This window comes from Vanessa cardui, chromosome 15 (assembly GCF_905220365.1).
Source record: "Vanessa cardui chromosome 15, ilVanCard2.1, whole genome shotgun sequence".
Classification (NCBI taxonomy): domain Eukaryota; kingdom Metazoa; phylum Arthropoda; class Insecta; order Lepidoptera; family Nymphalidae; genus Vanessa; species Vanessa cardui.
This window is the reverse complement of record NC_061137.1, coordinates 11,284,390-11,306,381: the sequence shown is the minus strand read 5'-3', so window position 1 is coordinate 11,306,381 and position 21,992 is coordinate 11,284,390. Positions and strand designations below refer to the sequence as shown.

The 21,992-nt window shown below is 30.9% G+C and overlaps 2 protein-coding genes across 2 annotated transcripts in view; one reads left to right on the top strand and one right to left on the bottom strand.

The window, feature by feature from the left end:
* The window catches only part of LOC124535819 (alpha-(1,6)-fucosyltransferase), a 39,457-nt gene extending 30,016 nt beyond the window's left edge, over positions 1 to 9,441 (bottom strand). Inside the window, exon 1 of the mRNA XM_047112181.1 lies at positions 9,170 to 9,441. The gene's annotated coding sequence lies outside the window, so the exon portion shown is untranslated. The remainder of the gene's footprint in view (positions 1 to 9,169) is intronic.
* A 709-nt stretch (positions 9,442 to 10,150) lies between these two features.
* LOC124535781 (protein maelstrom homolog) lies at positions 10,151 to 18,844 on the top strand. The gene is made up of 11 exons (XM_047112114.1): positions 10,151 to 10,388; positions 10,487 to 10,688; positions 11,453 to 11,596; positions 12,337 to 12,567; positions 13,082 to 13,245; positions 13,910 to 14,053; positions 15,249 to 15,311; positions 16,061 to 16,136; positions 17,325 to 17,378; positions 17,952 to 18,026; positions 18,513 to 18,844. Exons 1-11 carry the CDS (start codon positions 10,260 to 10,262, stop codon positions 18,557 to 18,559), a joined length of 1,329 nt encoding a protein of 442 aa, XP_046968070.1. The 5' UTR covers positions 10,151 to 10,259; the 3' UTR covers positions 18,560 to 18,844.
* Positions 18,845 to 21,992: the final 3,148 nt, after the last annotated feature.

Below are 21,992 nucleotides of genomic sequence, written 5' to 3'. Positions count from 1 at the left end.
GAGTTTAAATTGTATACATTTTTGGTGCAAAAGATGGAAACTAAAATAAAAAAAAGGAATTATTACTAGAAGTTTTACTAAATACTTTGATTTATATTACGAAAAATATTTATAGCTTTAAAATATGTTTCAAAAATTGCGACACACTTGAACCCGTTCCGCTAGCGTATGGAAATGATACCAATTAAGCTATGCGTCCGAAAATGTCACTGCAGACACTCGAGGTTTTAAATTTAAATAATATTATTACTGCGCCTGAATACTCTTGTAATCGAACAGTTGATTGTACTTTTTGTATTGAATAAATTAGTGTAATCCCTGACAAGTAAAGCAAGCAATTTGGAACATTGTTTTTATTAATAGTTAATAAAAACAAATGTTAATGTTCCAAATTCAAAATTAAATAATCGGTTTTTCATATAAGAAATAAATATGGAACATTATTTTGAAAAAAAAACATAAAACTTTCACGAAAGCGCGCCCCTCTACTGTTCTTTTACTAGCTATTAGCGTGTGTATGAGTAATGCTTGTTCTTATAAAATGTATTAGTGTGCGTGAGACTACTTGGAGTAGAGACAGCAAAAAAATACAAATTAGATACAGACAGACAGCAAAAAAGTTAGAAATGCTGATGAATAATAAATAGATATGTCAAACATTTTAAAACACCATTTTTAAAATATCAACACGCTCACAGTATTATGCAGGAAAAGTCATTAACGCGTATACAAATAACCGGAACTACGCTTTTTTAACATTCGAAAATACTAGCAAGACATAATAATAGATCATTGATATAATCTCTTAATGGACTTACATTGTACTTAGCGTTAAATAGAATTACAACAATTACAATTATGTTATTGTATCATTATGTATTGTAACTTAAAAATAAACAATAACTCCTCATACATTTACAATGCGAGTGTGTTATATGAAATATCGATTGAATTCGTTTTAAAATTATCGGAATCGATACGTAACAGTTAAAAATAATGACGTAAACAATAAAACCATATAACGAATGGCTTAAACGAATTTGAGAATTTAACAAGGTGTATTTAACTGACTTTAAAATACATTCTTTAGTTTTTATTTCTGGTAGGAATGTTACTGGGTATTTTTTGTGCAAATGAAATAGAAAATTCCATAGCTGATTATACATTTTCATTGAATCTACAACTTTTTTTCCATCACGTCCTTGTCTGTGTTTGATTTAATTACTGCATAAATTTACTTTTTTGTCGCTATTAAAACGTAAAATAACAATTAATGTAGGTTAATTACAAGCATAACAAATGCAACTTTTATATTATTGTTGTATTACATTCATATTCAGAAGTGTTTAACCACGGGATAAGCCCTGTTGAATAAACAAATGATATAAGTTCCATTCCGAAAATTACAATATATGTTCACAATTTATATAGAATTACTACTGCTGAATCTGCGGCTATATCACATAGCACCAAAACCGTCAACACCCCCCCCCCCCCCCTCCTTTGAAGCAGGCAAAGGGTGAATTAAAATCGGCAATAGTTTTTATGTCGGTACTCAAACTTTCTCCTTATCAAATATCATCTATATCGGTTGAGCGGTTTAGGTATTAATCGGTAACAGACAGAGTTACTTTCGCAATTATAATATTTTAGATACGAAACATTTACTTTTTTGTTTGTGTGCCAGTTTCTTTCAGATCAACGTAAACAACTTGACTTCTATACACGGTTGTAAAGATTATTCTCAATGTCCCCACCAGTCTAAATTTAAAATACGTTGTCACTACGTATGGACTTTAAAACTCTCATAAAATTGCCGTCACACCGTTTTCTATTCAAGTGTCGAGTCTTCTGAAAACGGCATTGTTGGATCTGCCTCAAAATTCTTTTATAGATCATTTACGACATCATTCTTACCAAGATTTCTTTGGGGAAATATGAATTCTCGAATGTAAATATTATTACGATATAAATGAAAACTCCTGATTGTTTTGTGATTTTTTTCTATAGATTACGTAACCTGTTGAGTATTTATGCTAATTTTCGTATAACCTCTAATGTAGGTCGATGATGAATCACAAATAATTTCGTATTTGATTCGTCTACTTTCATTCTTTGCATCGTTGATCGTTGCATTCGTCGCAAAATAAACTCCAGTAACGAATGGAGCCAACGTTCTTTCAAATGAACTTGTACAGTACGACACAACTTAGATGTAGCATCGGCAAAACTCGTAAAACAGATCACATCCGAATAAAGTAATATCAATATTTATTTCTTATGTGAATATGATCTTTACGCAAATAAATTGTTATATCTTATGACCTAATATGTTCGTCTATAACTGAAGCGATATATATATCCTATAAACTGAAGCGAGAACCTATAGCGACGAATAGCGTCGAACGGTGCTATAGAGAACTATTTCTATTGGTTCTGTAAATCGGTTTTATTGATTTTGCCGATGCTATATCTAAGTTGTGTCGTACTATACGTATCTTTTCTATACATTGATAAGATATATTTAAGCGAAGCACTTAATGCCTTTTAAAGATTGAGAGATTCCCGAAACACTTAAGTCTTACTGAGAATTTGCGGCATGTGTACTAACTTAATACTGGAGCTACGCCCTTTGCAAGTGCTTTCCTGACTTCTTTACGATGTCTATTTGTTCCGTATCATAAAAACATACTTAGACAGAAAAACCTTAAATAGGTTTAACATGCGAGATACGTCGTGTCTGGCGCTAACAAACATGAGCTGATTACGTCTAGATCGAGCTCATGCTGAGCTCACAAATGACAAATCTCAGACTGCCTTTGACTGATACTATAAATGAGTACAAATGTATCGTGTGAATTTTAAAATCGACAAACACTTGTTATGAAATATAAAAATTACTATAAAAGCCTTATTGTTCTGTCAAAGTTATACATAAATTATAAAAATAAGTGTTCGTTGATTCAGTAAAGTTAATTGTAAATAACAAATATAATGCCTAGTTTTTTTTCCATGGAACACTAAAACGAACAAAATTTGGGACATTGCTTATTCCAACCACAGTAGAAATCAAATCAAATAAACTCTGCAACGAATTGACGCCATATCATTGATCGAAATCTTGAATAATCTATGATAGTCTTCGCGAAAGAATAGTCTCGAATGTGACGTAGTGATCGGAACTTTGGAAGTAATATTAAAGTGGATATGAGTTGTTAAGTGGAACAGTGTAGTATTATAAATAAAGGTATATCAAGAACTTCTTGTAGTGCTCAATGCATCATTTCTAAATCTAAAGTTTATATCTCCTTCAGCTTCGATTGAAACCTATTTTTATGGTATAGGTTGGTGGACGAGCAACTTGGCCACCTGATGGCAAGTGATCATCATTGCGCCGCAAGAAATATTAACTATTCCTTATATCATCAATGCACAACCGACCATCGTAACAGATATATTATGTCCCTTGTTTCTGTATTTACTCTGGCAGTACAGCCAAAAATGTACAAAACGTCGACTATATCAGATGTATGGAACTGATTTAAAGTTCCTATATCCTTTACAGATTCTTCCCTTTTTAATGTGATATATTATATCATTTAATATCAGTTTGCACTAATACCTTTATCAAAAATTAACTTTTGCGATCCCTTGCCTATTTTACACCCCACACGATACATTTTCCAAACCGTTACATAGTTTATGTATAATTTAATTTATATCTCAAAATATTTCAGAAAATAGAATTTCTGATTTCTTTTTTATCTGCTGTCTCATTAAGTATGTCTCTCGGCCTTGCATCGACAAGTGTTTACATCGCGTGGAACTTTTAATTGCGAGTTGTAGCACTTGATGACTCGAGTACTTCAGGGTTTATCTCAAATTACGCATTTCACTATAAAACTTAGCCATACCTTGTATTATTATAATAATACAGAGGGATATTATTATCCATGTTCTTTTTCCCAGTTTCCGAAAAATAAACTATGCATAAGAAAAGTATAGCCAGTTGTGAGTTACTATGAATTAGTTAGAGGTAGGCTGCCTTGATGAATTACAATATCAATTGATTTGTATAATAAATCAAGCTAAAAAACTGTAACAAGAGATATTTTTTTTCTAGCACATTGCCTAAGATTTTCTGAGTGATCATTTGAAGTGATCGTAGTATGCAAATGGTGATTATATGAAGATAAGGTTATGTATAACTTTTAATGTGTTTACGTTTGTTTAATTTAAAATTTCAAACACATACCATCGAGTTTTTAGCATTTACAAAAGCAAAAATGGATGCAAATGCAAACAGGAATATAATTTTACAAAACTGTTTCCCTAAAAAAAGGAAACACTTTATAAGCTCATGAGGTCATGCAAACACGCAACGAGCGTGACGCCCCCTTCCTTAGAGAATTGTCGATAAATTCCTTGACAAATGTAATAATTTCTCACGGTCGTATTATGGTATTATTGTGAAGGTTATTTCTTAGCGATATATTGTTACGAGTCAATTTTGCAAGCTAATTAGTATTGACTAACGTTAAGTGTGACGGTGTCTTGTTAGTAATCGTTGGCACCATAACCTGTCTTCACGGAATAATTAACTAAGGCCACCGTTTTACCAGCACAGCGAGTGCAAGCATAACTAGAGCGCCATGCCAAGCTTATCTGATGGCGACGTTACACCTTAATAAAAAGAAAACGTTACTTACCTTTGAAGCAAATGTGTCATAAGCCTATTTATTACTACTTATGTGGATTACTACTGTAAAAATCAAATAATTTCAATTTTATTTTTTCTCCCTTTCAACTTTGTAATATTTTGAATTTTCTCATGAAATAGGGTCAAGATGAAAATAAAATTCAACAAAATATTAGTTTATATCTTTTGTTATAAGATACATTAAGTTATGTTAATATTTCAAGGATGATATGTTCAAAAAACGGCACGTTGTCGAAAACGCTCGCGTTTTTCATCTAACATTCATATGAGACTAGCTCAGCTAACTCGTTATCGTATAAGTTTGCTTACAGTTTAAACATAATTTTGGGTACTTAAGCAGTAACTCCACCACAGCAAAAATAATACGGCTTTATAAGTTACGTTAGGTTTTATTTCTTTCTTTCTAACCTAACTCTTTTTTGCGCATTCGTTAAATGTTTTTCTGCATAAGTACCGAAATTTTACCGTTTCACAAAAAGTATGATCAAATTAAACGTTTTGAACGATTACGAACTTTTATAATCGTATAAGAAATTGATATCGAGTTGTTTCCATGAATTTTATTTACTACTTTATTACTTTTAATATCCTTTAGAATCCCTAGGAAATTCCATTAAATATCCCGCTTATTTTGACCTAAATGCTCAGAATTCTAAAAATACCTTCCGTAAGATATTTTTTCACATGGCTTCTATAGGGCTACTGAAGAACTTCAGAAAATTTCTAGCTTAAGTCGACATAAGCCATGATTTATTAACTTGAATGAGAACATAAGATTAAGTAACAATTATAAATTGCTATAGGCCACATTTTATTTAAACCATAGATTTCAGAAGATTACTTCAAAATATTATAAAATACGTTAGAAGCTGTTACAACATGAACTCCAGGCAAATTATTTAGTTAGATTAGTAAGGTAGTTTCAACTTTCATTCACGACGACTTTTCAACACCCATACTTCACAATTTCTTTTCATGGCATGCTTCTCACGTAAGGACAAATTGGTGGTGCTTGATCCTGACACGAATGCTAACTGTTATGAATACTACTAAATAGCAAATTGAATTTCAAATATTTCAGTCACTCACACATGATTGATCATGGTTGCCTGAAGTCAGACATTAAGTCCAGGATTATTTTAAATGAATTCTCGACTGTAATGGTTATAATACACAATAGACAATTGTACTTGTAAAACATGAAAAGTATGTTTTATAATCGGTTTCCATCTTACACATTACGGGACAATTTTCTCCATCATTGCAATTTTCTACCGGAACTTATAGAAACACCGATATAATTTAACGTGAAGGCGCGCGCCTTCGTTGTATAAGCCTAAGTAGATAAAACAGAGGCTGCTTATGATCAACAAAAAAAAATAAGCAATATATAAAAACTTTTGTTGCACCAAAAAAGACTTTTGTATAACCACCTAATGTTATGCAGTTCGAAAAAATAGTTTAGACCATTGATAGATGTAAATGACCTTTTGTCTGATGCAAAGTATATAATCAATAAACATTATAGACAGCTCCGCAACATACGCGATTAGAAAAGTTAGCCAACTAACTGACAACAAACTGATGTTGACACTGCTCGAATAGTATACATAGGTTAGGTACTTTCATAGCATTGTGTCTTACGGCATTTTGCTTTGGAGAAATGCTGCGTATATCGAAAATGCTTTCATAAAGCAAAGAGCCGTTAGGTGTATTTATAATCTTGGAAAAGAATCCTTTTAGGATGTTTTCAATAACGAATATACTTACTGTTGGTTCACAATATTTCTACATCAATATTATGCATTCATAATCACAATAGTATTCGTATTTTTTAAAGTAACGGTAACAGTCAGTGTATAGGCACGAAGAAAGGTAAACTAATAACACCTAGTTATTTATAAGGATATATTAACTTTACGAAATCGTATTTCGTAAAGTTAATACATCCTTCCTGGGGCACGATATTTGTTTGTATAATAAGATTCCAAAACTGTTTCTTACTTGGCTTATTAAAAAAATTTAATGCTCATGTCAAAAAAACTTTGATAAACAAGGCATATTACTGAATAGAAGATAATATTAAAGATAAAAAGACTGGGCTTAATATTTGCTGATTTCTAAGCAGGACATATAAAAATTTATTTGTTCTTTACTAACCGAGTCTGTAATTAAAATGGAATGGAAAAGAGTGTCCACTGAGTTTCTTGCCAGTTCTTCTCGATAGAATCTACGTACCAAAACAGTGGTAACTTTAAATTTATTTCAACACTAACTTGATGATTCACAAATTATTTTGTGCGCTTGAATAAAGAATATTTCGTTTTTGATTTTAATTTATGTACTAAATTGGTAACAGGCTGGCGACATGTCAAAAACTTTTACAAAAGGAAATGACTATTTTTATAATAATCTAAAGGCCATTAAACTAAGTATTAAATCATTATCACCTTTAATTGGAAATTTTGTTTTTCTTAAATAAGATTAAAAAAATATTTCATTTTCAAAGCAAAATATAAAAACTCATACAAAGATGTGCTGCATATATTTTTTATTAAATTATTTTTTTTCATGTAGTCAGCATGTCAATGGTACTAAGTTAAGCATTAATAATTATCCCATTACTTTTATGTACACATAAGTGTAACTTATGCTATAAGCTGGCAGCACATTGACAATTGAGAATATAAAAAACAAAAGGTAGATAATGAATATGATCAATTTGTATACAATAATCAGTATATTGTTCAATACATAAAGCTGTAAATGCTTTGACTTATGTTTTCTTGGTAAATATTAGTAAACTGCATATTTACTGATCAAACAAACTGTTTTATATTGACAATGTAAGCAAATTGAATGTAAAGATATAAATCTTTGTACATTTGCCAACAATAGTCTTAATTAAAAAAAGACGATAATACAGAAACAGATGTGTCTTTAATCAATATTAATTTAACAGCAGTATCAAATATCATAATATATAACTATAATATATTTGATTTATTTTACTTTAATCAATTATATGACATTGAAATTTCCAATGATTATTGACTCATTTCTCTATTCTCTTTATCTCTCACTATGCAAACTCTCAAAGAAATATTAAATTCCCACAAAAAGTTCAGACCAGACTTTGCACTGTGCTCAAACCATTCACTCTTAATTTTGATTCCTATCATCCAGTTATTCCTAGCATAGATCTAGTTTTCTATGGAATTCTTTCAATTTTCATTTGTGCTGTCTAACTTACAACTTACAAACATTCTGTGAAAACATTTTCTGAAAAATATTTCTTTAATACTAATTATTATTTTTTTTTAATTAAAATTTTAATATTTAGATTTGTTTTTTTTTATTATGTTAGTGTTTCATTTATGTGTGTATTATTTTAATAGTTGTATCACCTTCATTTATTCATGTTAGGCCTCTTTGTTCAAACTGCCACTGTAAACATCACTAAGGGATTTACAACTTGAAGAAAAAATAAAGAGTGTATACATAAATTACAACTGCAGAGGGAAACCTATGCCTGTTTATTTTTTAATAATTTACTATGAATTTATTTGAATTCAAAAATAAATACTTTTATTAGATATAACAATAAGATCATCTCTATAAACATGTCATTTAAATCAGAAATTTTGGTTGCTATCATCATCTTGTCAATTACTAACAGTCTCTCCCGAAAAACATATTGTTTAAAACCCCTAACAAATCATAAAAATCTTATTTTTCTTCTAACTTTTCACCTATCTAATGGGTGAATAAAATACCAGGCTGTAGAAAGAAAGAGGTTATTGTAATCTTCCTTCAGCCTTTCGGCATTTAAACAATAAAGTTAATAAAAATGTCATACAGAAAAAATCTTTTGCAACAATTTTAAACACATTTATAAATAAGGTACATTGGAGTTAATCTTCCCAAGCCAGTACTACTTAACTAATTAACTAAATACTTAAAATGAAACTAAAATTAAATTAAATATATATTTTTTGAAAATAAATAGACAATAATGATAAACTATATTTACACATAATTTATAAAATAAACATTGATTATAAATAGAAGTAACCCAGTTTCAGAACTTATAATAATTATATCAATTAATGACTTATGAAAGTAATTATAAGAACTTTTTTAAAACAAGTATTTTAAATGAATTAAGTGATAACTTAATGAATCACTTTTTAAAGAAATTTTAATATGCTAAATATATTTGGAACAAATATTTATTCATAAATAATTATTAGTCGATAAGTTTATAATTTATTGTTAAAAATGTTGCATCAATCTGAGTAACTTTCCTCAGAACAAAAATATTTATAAATTCATTTGAATGTATTTTAAAATTATGTGCATTAAACCTTATCTGCATATTTAGCTTATATGTTAAGTGAACTTAGAATATTAAAAAAAATACAGTGAAATAAACGATTGTTTGCTTACCTTGTATTTAAATTATAAAAAATAACACCGCAATATTTGGAATAATTATTAAATTTTCACACACAATTTTTTCACATGGGATATATTATTACTTATTTAATAACAATATTCACAATAACTTAAGAAATATAAATATATAGGGATTTAACAACACAAGTCATGCAATGACAAATTAAATAGGTACATTTACTTCTGCGTTAAGACTTTTAGAGCCTGTCACTACAATCGTCACTCATCCGTCGAGTCGACCGTCACGTCAATCGTCATTTAAAGTAAGCATAGACTAAAACATAGACTAGGTATGGCCAATAATGCACTATCCAAATTTTCAAATGAAAGTACAAAACGACTTCGAAATAACATTAACATTCTCATACATAGTAATTCTTCGGTTATTCTTATTATCAAGAGTGTTACTATAATTATTAAAAAATATATAATAATAATAAAAACAAAGTAGTTAGGCATGAACCTTGCCACTTAATATATAGATATAGATATATTTTTATTTTATAGGTTTATAAATAAATTAATATATAACTTGATGATATATAGTTTAATGATTGGCATTTTGGGCGTAGTTTTTATTTTATCTATAGTGCATTTCATTATATAAAATTCAAATACATTTAAAATATATATTAACATACATACATTGCATGTATGACTTATTATATACTATGCATATTTTTTTAGATAAAATATGGACAAGAATATCTTCAAATGTCGGAAAAGTTTTATAGGCATTCATAAATAATTTTCTTTTGGATAATGAACTTTTGGAAACATGTAAGTCAAACTGTAAGCTTTTCAATTTTAGACAATTAATAAAAAAGTGCATATATTTTTCGTTCTTCCAGTTCCGAGGAATTAACTTAAATTAGCAAAATTAAAATTGAATTGATTGTGAGCGCCATCTACACATATCACAGAGTATGTATTTATTAAAGCTTCTGAGCTCGTCAATAATATTTTTCTGTTCTTTCTCTGTGCTTGTCAGTTCCTCCAGTTGTCAGTGCACTTTTTAGTTTGTAATTTTAACGTGAATATTTTTCTTTGCATTTCGTGAAAAACTATCTCTTAAATCAAAATGCCCAAAAAACCACCAAGGAATGCCTTCTACTTCTACATGCTCGACTTTAAAGAAGAACAGAGAAAAAAAGGCGTAAATTATAAAAATTTGGCAGAAGTTGCTGAAGCGGCCGGTCCATCGTGGCGGGTAAACATTTTATTTTGTCTTGAAATGTACATGCATGTACATACATATACTAATTATTGTATTCAGCTTATAAATAATATTATGATAAATTCATACAGGATGCACCTCCTTCTATAAGATCGAAGTTTGAAGGTATCGCAAAGAAAGAAAAACAAAAATTCAATATTCCCGATACAAAGTTTACCTCGACCGGTATACCTTTGTCTGTTATAGAACAGGCTGAAAGGGACGTTCGGGAAGCGGAAGAAATTGAAAGAAAAGATATCAAAAATTTGGTCAATTTGAGAGCATTTAATAACAGTATGTATAATTTTGTTTTTATTACAAGTGCGCTCAATTCACCGCTATGGCTACGTTATACGTAGCATACTTTTGATCGTGTTACTCAATCACAATAATACAATGAAATTTTGTCAGTTAAATGCAATTAACTATGAGTCTAGCCTAGAAGTTATGGCTAAAAAGCTAATCAATGAGTTGAACATTTAGGTAATATTCCAATTGGACAAAATGTCCTACATAGGCATACAGGCAATATTGCTGTTAAAAATACATTATACATAACATACATAAAATAAATCAAACATAGTAAAATTGTGTTTTATTGATAAAATGTTCAATTTAATTGTTCAATTAATTCAACATGCCCTTGCAATTTATAGGGGTTACTGCAGTGCGTTTTACTTCCTCTTACATCTTTTTATATCTCTATTGATGTCTTCAATTATTCTTTATCGTAGATATAGACTGACCATAGATCTACTCATTTAATATTATTTACTAAAATAGCACTACAACAGTATAAAAATTACTCGACAAATGAATTTTTATTTATACGACAATTCTGTATATCTACTTAAATGCTCCTTCCGAATTAATGACAAAATTGCAGACACATAAAATACCATTTTTCCATAAAACCATACATTACTCAAGATCTTGAGCGATAATATTGCTAAGAAGCTGTTACAAAATTGCGTTATTTGCCTTTTCCTGTTTTATATGCTAAGTTGCATTTTTACTTTTGGAATTTGGGCATTAAAACCCTTATTATTTTTTTAAAGGTATTAAAACACTGGACATATACTTGATGGACGTGAACTACTACTGCAAGGCAGGATCGGATTACATCATTGGTGAAAGCACATTGCTACGCTTCAATATTCAAGACGGCATCAAGGATACTTATCATGAGATTATTAATCCCAGTAATTATTTGTATTATTTTGATTACCATTAAGTTTCTTTTTTTTATAAATGCAATATAAATATATGCAGGTCATGTGAATTTAGCCACAGCAAAATTTAGAAGCTTGGTTTAAGGTTTTAATGAATTAAGCTACTAGATCACTGAGAATATCTACATATATAGAAACTAATTAATATAGAGTAACTGTCTATGGGATCATCTCAATCTTTGATTCCAATGGAAGTAGGAAATAAAGATGTACAAACCTTATATTTCATGAGATTTACTAATAATTTGACTATAGTGTATTCTAGTAAGAGTTTATAATGAATAAATCCAGTAGCGGCGCAAGATCGAATCTTAATGTGCCAAGGTCTTTGTTTTTTTAAGTACTGTGATCCCAATGCCATGTTGTTCTTAAATTTCCGGGCGCGAGGCCCTTTGCACGCCTTACGCTTCCTCTGAATAAATCTCTTCTCTATAATCTATTTGTAATACAGAACTATAACACCTAACTATTTATTTCCACTTGAATTTTACTTCCAAAATTCCGATAGTAATTTCTTCGACGTTCAAAGCGCCATTCTTTCGCAAATCTGTAGTAAATATATCAATTATTCAAGGTATACCAATGATATCGCATTAATTTGCTGTCAATGTCATCTATTTGGCTTTTCTCTTATGGTTTGAATATGTACGTTTTTCTGGTTGTCTTGTATTGATATTCTCCATTATATTTATATCTTTTTCTTTTTCCAGGAGATATTCCACTCGGATACACCTCTGAAGTTAAAATAGGCAGCCAAACATATGGTCTCGAAATGCCAGATGATTCAGCGCCACGGAGTAACTACATGCAGATATTGGCAAACATCATAGATTATTTGAAGCAGGTGGATCACAGAGCAAAAGTCTTGCCACCAATATTCACTATGCCTGATAAAGTTGAACCGGTGCAGAACTTTATTCACCAAATGTGTCGACGAGCAGGTAATGTTAATCATATCAATATTAAACCACCATCACATACATTACTCTGATCCCAATTTAAACAGCTAAAGCTGTTGTGTTATGGAAAATCAGAAGAAACGACGGTACCACAAACACTCAGACCCAAGACGACATAGAAAACTAATGAACTTTTCCTACATCGACTCGGCCAGGAATCGAACCCGGGACTCGGAGTGGCGTACCCATGGAAACTGGTGTACACGCTACTCGACCACGGAGGTCGTCGTTGTCACCAATAAGTAACCAGCAATCCCTATATGGCTGACGAGAACTACTCCTTAAACTTATATTGGGACATTTAATTATATGAAGCGTTGAAAAGAAACAAATAAATCTCAAGATCTTTCCATTGATACTAAAAGACTCGAAAAACATTCATTTTATTTTTTAAATATAAAAAGGGCAAACATTTTTTTTTTGTTTTCGGGCCATTTGTGAGTACAACATATATTAAATAATGCATTTATTCAAATATATATTTTCTTGCTTACAGGTGAGGACGAGGCTTTGTTCCGTATATACAAGTTCGATATTCTATTCTTCACAATAATGAACGCGCTGAAGACTCAGCCAGACGAAGGTTTTCCGAAAGAATCGCTGGCGCTCCTACAATTGAAAAAGGATTCTTTCAAATACACGCCCGGGATTGCCTGCGAGGTATGTCACTAGATTTATACTTTAACATACTGCTCATTTTTTTATTGCAAAGTAATGTGCGTCATAGATAACGACTTTGTATAAAATTGTATATCATTATTGTTTATTATTATCATTACAAAAAAAATAAAAGAAAGTTTCATACCACAGTCTGTCACTATATATGCTTAGATCTTTAAAATTATGAAACGGATTTCGTTGCGGTTTTTTTTTAATAGATAGAGTGATTCAATACATATTGTCTAATGATAGACAAACTGTGAACGTTGTAAGACATTCTGAATGCATGTTAAGCATCCACATTTGAATGACAATGACTTTAAAAAAAAGTATATTTTTATCTTGGCTACCTTTAATTGACTGAAATAATTCAGTGTCCCGTTTTGAGTCAAAAAATATAAACAATATATATAAATTTGACGACCTCCATGGTCTAGCGGTGTGTACACCGGTTTTCATGGGTACGCCACTCTGAGGTCCCGGGTTCGATTCCCGGCCGAATCGATGTAGATTACCATTAGTTTACTTCTGATTTTCCACAACACAAGCGCTTCAGCTACTTACATTGGCATCAGAGTAATGTATGTGATGTTGTATCATATTTATTTATTTATTAAATGGTCATGTTAGATACGACTTGAGTAAAGCTATGTTCCTGTTATAGCATCACGAGCGCTCGGACATGTCGGTGGAGTGCAGTCAGTCGCGCGCCAAGCGCTGGGCGTACACGGCGCTGGACAGCTGCTGCCCCGCAGCCGACGTGCCCGCGCGCGCCGCCGCGCACGTGCCGCCCGACTACGACCTCGACGTCAGTACCCCCCCCCCCCCCCCCCACAACCCCCCCCCCCCCCCCCGGCCCCGCTGCTGTGGTTGTCAGTACAACCCCCCCCCCGGCCCCCCGGTCCCGCAGCTGTGGTTAGAACGCGTGCATCTTAACCGATGATTGCGTGTTCAAACCCAGGCAAGCACCGCTGATTCATGTGCTTAATTTGTCTTTATAATTCATCTCGTGCTCAGCGTTGAAGGATAACATCGTGAGGAAACCTGCGTGTGACAAATTTCATAGAAATTCTTCCATATGTGTATTCCACCAACCCACATTGGAACAGCGTGGTGGAATATGTTCCATATCTGTTCCTCAAAGGGAGGGGAGGCTTTAAGTCCCCGGCCCCGCTGCCATATATCCAGATTAGTATTGAGTCGAGATGGCCCAGTGGTTAGAACGCGTGCATCTTAACCGATGATCGCGGGTTCAAACCCAGGCAATTTGTGATTCATGTACTTAATTTGTCTTTATCAAAATCAAAATAAACTTTATTCAAGTAGGCTATTATAAGCACTTTTGAATCGTCATTTTACAATTAAGTGAAGCTACCACCGGTTCGGAAAGTAGATTCTACCGAGAAGAACCGGCAAGAAACTCAGTAGTTACTCTTTTTTAACATTTAAAAAATACAACGTCATGTTAATTAAATATAATTATTTCAATTAATGTATCCTGCTTGGAAGTCAACAGGTATTAACTCCACGCTTTTTTATCATCTACAAAATCTTGTATCGAATAATATGCTTTTTCTACCAATGTATTTTTTACAAACAATTTGAATTAATAATTCATCTCATGCTCAGCGGTGAAGGATAACATTGTGAGTAAACCTGCATGTGACAAATTTCATAGAAATTCTGCCACATGTGTATTCCACCAACCCGCATTGAAACAGCGTGGTGGAATGTGTTCCAAACCTTCTCCTCAAAGGGAGGGGAGGCCTTTAGCCGACAGTGAGAATTTACAGGCTGTTGTTGTATACAGATTAGACGTAGTTTATTATCCGATTTTCTACATTTACATTCGAAATTTCCTGTCAATTAATGTAAGATAAAAACTAGAGGTTAATTTATGAGAATTTGAAATTGGTCAATCTAAGGGATCACTGTCAAAGCAACCTACACACTCTAACTTTATTACTAAAATCTAAATTTATATGTCACATTTTTTGTTTCAGAGTATCCACGTTTTCAAAGAACAGAAGAAAGTCAGGCACGCGCCATCTGTAGCTGGTTATGCTGTAAGATACTATATTAATTACATATTACTATATATTACTGCAATTAAATTTTCGAAAACACAATTTGATTAGATAATCCATCAAATTTATAACTGCAGTATGGCAACACCAAGACAATCAGATCGTTGTCTTGGTGTTGCCATACTGCAGTTGTAAAATGTTTAAAAACTATTGAACATCACATCTCAAATCTTTGTCAGAAGTAGATTATCCAAAACAGCTTTGACATATCCATGTTTTCTTAACACATTTTCCTTTACTGCAGATAATATGAATGGGGGAAAGAATGGAAATAGTACTTGTCCCAATCGAACACATGCTTTATATATTGGACAGTGTTTTACTTTTGTAAGGATTTTTATATAAAGAAATTAAATGTACGAATGTTATGCCATATTTGAAGTCAACATCAATATATATATTTTTAATATAATAAACTTTCTTCTTCCTAAGATCTTAGGATATAAAACCTGTAGGCATAAAAAAAAAGTCAGAAATTAACTTATTATTATTAAATTAACATATTAATTAACAGAAAAACACACCACAGTTACAGACAATACTATATACTTACGAAACATTTAATAATTATATATTTTCTCTATACAAAAGTAAGTAAGACTATCACATAAGGGCCAATAGACAAATAGTAGAATCATTTAGTGTTAGATTCGTTTCTGGTGTATGATCAATTATAAGTAATCAATTCTTAAACATTAAATCTTATAATTTTTTATTTTCAATTACAGCAAGCGATGTCTTCATGCAATAGTTCGATGACAAGTGATTCATTCTTTGACACTACAATCAACAGCTCCGTAGACAGTGAGTATTTCAAACTATACTTTACTTGGTGGTAGGGCTTTGTGCAAGCCCGTCTGGGTAGGTACCACCCACTCATCAGTTATTCTACCGCCAAATAACAGTGCTCAGTATTGTTGTGTTTCGGTTTGAAGGGTGAGTGACCCAGTGTAACTACAGGCACAAGGGACATAGCATCTTAGTTCCCAAGGTGGGTGGCACATTGACAATGTAAGGAAGAGTTAATATTTCTTACAGCGTCATTGTCTATGGGTGATGGTGACCACATACCATCAGGTGGCCCATATGCTCGTCTGTCAACTTATACCATAAAAATAAAAAAGGCATATTGGCTAGTGTTAGAGCTTGGGTGAAGAGTTTCGTACTATAAGGCAGTTATTCTATAACAAATTCCAAGATCAGATTTATTATTTATCTATACATAAATAATAAATCTGATCTTGAATTAAATATAATTGGTTGAGATACATTATTTAATATCAATTTGAGAAAAAGTTATTGTTTATAGTATTTTTTAAAGTAAATTTAAGGTGGATATCATCGATTAATCAACATAGTGCTCTATTATAAATTAAATTATATTGATCGAGAATTGTTTATATATGAGTGATATAGCAGAACATAAATATCAAGTGTAATATGTAAATCCTAAATTGATGCCTTAAAATAAACTATACCATCACTGACTACCATGAGCAGTGGCGGATTTACCAATAGGCTAAGTAGGCTGGAGCCTAGGGCTGTAGATTTAGAGGGCGGCAAATTTAGCCCAAATTTGTTTTTATCTTATAGAAATAAAAAAATCATATATTATATCACCTAGTTTTCTATAATATTACTAAGGAGAAAAAGCCGATGTAATGAGAACGATTGTATACAAATCATAAAGTTGTAATATCAGAATAAATGTAATTCATATGATTGTGAACTAAACTAACATATTGAATTTTAAAAGTCAGTAGGGGCGGAAAAAATTGAATAGCCTACTAGCGGCAAATTTGTAAATCCGCCACTGACCATGAGTAAGTAAATGTAGATCTAGCATTGTTAATGCTCATAAGAAATGTCTTCTAGGTTTTTTTTCTACTTAGAACTCTTATGATTATGATATAATAGCTAGGGTCTGATTTGAAAACCCTATGACAAGAAGTTTGAGTAATTATTATTTTATACTGTTAATTCATTTTTCAGGTACAAAGAAAGAGAAAAGGGTCCATGTTCCACTGCGTATGCCCAAAGCTGATTGTGAGTATATTATTGAACTAAAATACACATTTTTAATTGGTATTCACTAAAACAGTTGTATTGGAAATGAAATGCTCCAAGAAAAAGCTTATCAATTTCCTGATTTAGCAAATATCTTATATGGGGAAGTCATTGTATTTTTTTTACGATAATATTAACAGTAGCCTGCATCAAAAAGCAGAGAAAACCTGCACCGAATCTTTTTCGGTCACGTGTCATCGTAATATGAAATTAAGATAATGTTGTGTCTATTTGCGCACATGCACATTACAAAAAAAAGTCTTCAATCTAGTTAGATTATGATAATGCCTGCTTTGATAATTTTATATAATAGTTCTAGCAATCAGAAGGAAAAATAATTTAAAAAAAAACAATTGAAACAACCTATAGCTAATTTATTTGAAAATAATCGACACTTACCGACCGACGACTGATGAGAAAGGTACGCCATCTAACCGCAATAAGTTCGGCTTTAATAGTAATAAAAATGAGCCATTGCTATCTGGGCAATAAAGATAGTGTTACATGTACATTTTCATGATATTATATTGAATATTTGTCTCATTATTTCAGATTCACAAGCTATTCGAGTTGCACCGGAACTTACAGAAGCTGACTTTCCCAGCCTGGGACAAAGACCCGGTCGAGGTAATAATAATTTTATTTAAAATTACCTTTAAGTGGCAAAGCATTACAACTATATATACCTTCCAATGTCTTATAGTTACTGTTAGTTAACTTTTAATGTTTCAATATCATTTGATAAACAGCTGTTCAACTCAGTATGTCCACCATATTTGATACGCAGCGCTTAACAATATACATATAGGTATATAACGACGTGATACTGCATAATCGTTGATGACAGCATCAGTGACGTTTTCATTGAACTAGGGACAAAAATATAATGTTTAGCTTGACTCAACTTGTACTTGGTTACATATATCAACTGTTTTTTTCATTACATACTAAAAAATACAAAAAGAAATGATCCGACACCTACTATACATACTTATTTTGCACATTTAATATAATGTATTGTGTTTATGTATATTATGTGTTTTTTTATTATAAATTAAAACACAAAATTCAAAGTTTTTATTATGATTCAAAATAAAAATAATCTTGTTCCAGGTCGAGGCTTGGGCGGCAGTTTCAGCAAACTCAAACTTGACAAGTAAAAGAATAGAAGTTTTACGTCATTACTGTTTAAAGAATTACCTACAGGGTGCCTAATTTTAAGTGAATTGTTTTCGACTTTTTCTTGTTGTGATAGATAAGGATTTTTTTTATAATTTCTTATATTGACAATTCAGTTTATCCTTGTTATCATAAATAGTGTCTACAGTTCATTTCGATGGGATTTTTATAATGTGTAAACGAATCTCTAGTTGTGGTTGTGTTCAGTATATTAATATGATAACATAGGCAACTGGTGAAAAAAGTTTGCTAGAAAGAAGGTTCTACTGATCAAGTTACATTCAGAACTCTCCTGGCTAAATTTAAGAGATCAAAGTCAGTCTATTCCATATATAGAAGCACTACACTTTCTTATTGATTATCATAAATGTTCGGGCTGAGAAAAATATCAGAAAAGAACAGTGGAAAGAAAGTAAGTGAGATTATTTGTTCTTTTTTAATTTTTGTATACAATTGGAATAATTATAATTTTTATTTGTTTGATTTGCTTGTTTCATTCCAAAATCATTATAATGACCTCTTGTGTGAACATATACTGTTTATAACATTTGTTTTAGTCACTATATTTGTCAGCCTTTATATATGATACCTTTGACTTTTCCATAGTCGGTTAAAAAGCTATTTGGACTGGGAAAAAGTTCTGATTGTAACTTACACTGTATAAATCTATTTAATGAAGAATGCACACCCCTCTTTGTTACTCTAATCGGACCAATCTCTTAACACAATTCTATACAACTTATTTACATAATTAAATACTATTATATATACTATAAACTTGATGTTGTCAGAAAAACTTACTAACTTTTAAATAGACTGTAGGTACTCAATTGAATTTGAAACTTAAATCATAATTAGTACTGGTTATAGAAGGTAATTGTCCATTTGGGTGGTACTACTCACAAGTACTATGTGTTATGGTGTCACAGTTGATAAGCCAGTGCACTCTGTAGATAGGAATTTTAAGTCTTAAACACTGTTCCAAATGTTGACATATTTTTATAATGTTCATAAATTAGAAGTACCCTAACATTCGGTGGTTCACTTATTACTTTAATTAAAAAAGAAATATTTTGTTGACTGGCAACACATTATAAATTGCAAATGACATTTGAAATAAATTAAAAATATTCATTTTTTAGGACATTTGGAGTTATTCCCTCTTATTTTACCCATAAGTTAGACTCTTTATTTTTTGTTAATTTTACCAAAATTATCAACCACTGAAACTATAATAACTTAGTTTGTTTTCTATCACTATCGAATTCAATAGAAACTTCATTTCCTAAAGTTAAGATATTATTCCTGAAGCTCGATGTCTATTACATATAACTATAAATAAATAAATATATTAACAAATTAAACAAAATACTTATTACAATATAAATAGTAGTTACAATGTCATATGTGGTTGTAGTTTTGACATTAGTGTCATGTATGATTATGATATCTAGCTTTTATTCTTACTTTCAATATCCTAAGTCAGTAGATATATGTATTTGTAATATACGTGCCATTATATAAGTATCTAATAAAAACGCTCTTACAAACGCCTGTGTTTGCGTTGTGATAAATGTGTAGAATTTTACACATAATATATTGATTTTAAACTATTACATTTGTGGTAGAATTTTCAACTTTTAGGAGAATTATTTGATTTCGATAGGGCCAATAAGATTTTCTTAATTTTCTATGACGTCTATAACATCATAAATGTATTAAAACACAGTAAATATATTCTCATAGTACATCAAGAACCTATAAGAATCTCAAAGTATTTCGAAATACCTGACCACGAAAACACAGCTTTTAGAATTTTTATTTTTTTATTATATGTATACTTATATAATATATTATAAGACTGTATGAAGACTGACAAGCAACGATCAATGGTGATAAGTGGTTACGAATCCAAGGGCAGGAGGGGGTGAAGATAAATAACAAATTGGCTTTGAATTCACATTATACTTTTTTGGGAAACATTAATATCGAAACTTTGATATTTAAAAAATAAAACAGGTATATATACCAATATCTATATACCTATATATATAAGATTACCTAGTGTTTTACTCTTTTAATGTTGTACTATGTTAGCTATTAACATATATAAGTAAGTAAGGATTGTGTATATTAATTCCTCCAATTGGAATATAGTACATGCTCACATATAATATAACACTAGAAACATCATCTTTTTATAGATATCAATATATGTCGATAGATGTTATTTTTTCTTATTAATATCAAAGGACAAAAGTTGGATCGATCAAATGTCAGTTAACCGCATTTTAATTATACCACGACGGTATAGAGACTTATGGTAGACTGCGATGGTTGGTTGACTGTGATAATCAGCTCCGGCTAACCAATGGGATGCTATCTTTAGTTACCTAAGTTTGGGTGCTATTAATTGTTAATTTAAATATTAATTAAAACCTTATCATCATACCTTTGTTATTGACATACTTTATAAATAATTTTTATATGATACGTTCATTAAGATTGATTATATAATTAGTGTATGATTTATAAAACATGTGTTTGATAGAACTTGCTAAGCAGTGGAAGTGCAAATTATTAATTATGCATTTATTTTCTTTCTTTAATAAAAAAGTGCAGCCGGTTTTGTATTGGAGATGGTTTTATAACCTTAAAGTTAAAAAAAAAACAACTATGTTATAAGTACAATTACTTTTTACACATAACAACACATGTACTTTATTTACATTTAACATTTGTCATATGTGAATATGTTTATAAAGTTTTTAGTTATTTAACTTTGGTAATCTGTAGCCTCGATAAAAGTGTATTAATTAAGTTGCTTTGCAGATTTTATCATATATTGAGAAAAAAATCGTCCAAAACAGCAATTTAATTGTATTAAATTTAATGTCTTATTTTAAAGTCTAAAACATTTTAGGTGCTTACTATAAAAAAGTCTCCACAAATTTAATGGCATCATGGACGATGTTGTACTCATTCTTGAAACCGATTTGCCAAGACGGAAGAGAAATATATACTATCTCTTTTAATCTTTATATATAAGAAAGAGATAGCAATATTATTTACAAACTAATTAAACTATACTAAAATGTATTTATACAAGATTTGGTACATATATAGATTTGTAAAGATATTTGTCTAGTTGTATAAAAATATACAATAATATTCTTCTTATCATAATTCTGATCCTTATCCGAGCCATCAACTTTTCCAAAGATATTTGTAACAAAATTCATATTAAATATGTAAAATTTTGTTGACGATACTGTTTAGTGGATTATTCGTGCCTGTCAATGATGTTGTAGTAAACAGATATGTCATTAACGCGCAAAATGTGAAGACTAGAAAACGTCCTAATTGGAACGTTTGCCTTTAGTCGTTTTACGTAGTAATACGTTATATACATCA

Coding starts and splice junctions, on each gene's coding strand:
- LOC124535781 (XM_047112114.1), top strand. CDS start 10,260: ATGCCCAAAAAACCACCAAGGAATGCCTTCTACTTCTACATGCTCGAC. Junction 10,389..10,486: donor CGGCCGGTCCATCGTGGCGG/GTAAACATTTTA, acceptor AAATTCATACAG/GATGCACCTCCTTCTATAAG. Junction 18,027..18,512: donor GGGACAAAGACCCGGTCGAG/GTAATAATAATT, acceptor ATCTTGTTCCAG/GTCGAGGCTTGGGCGGCAGT.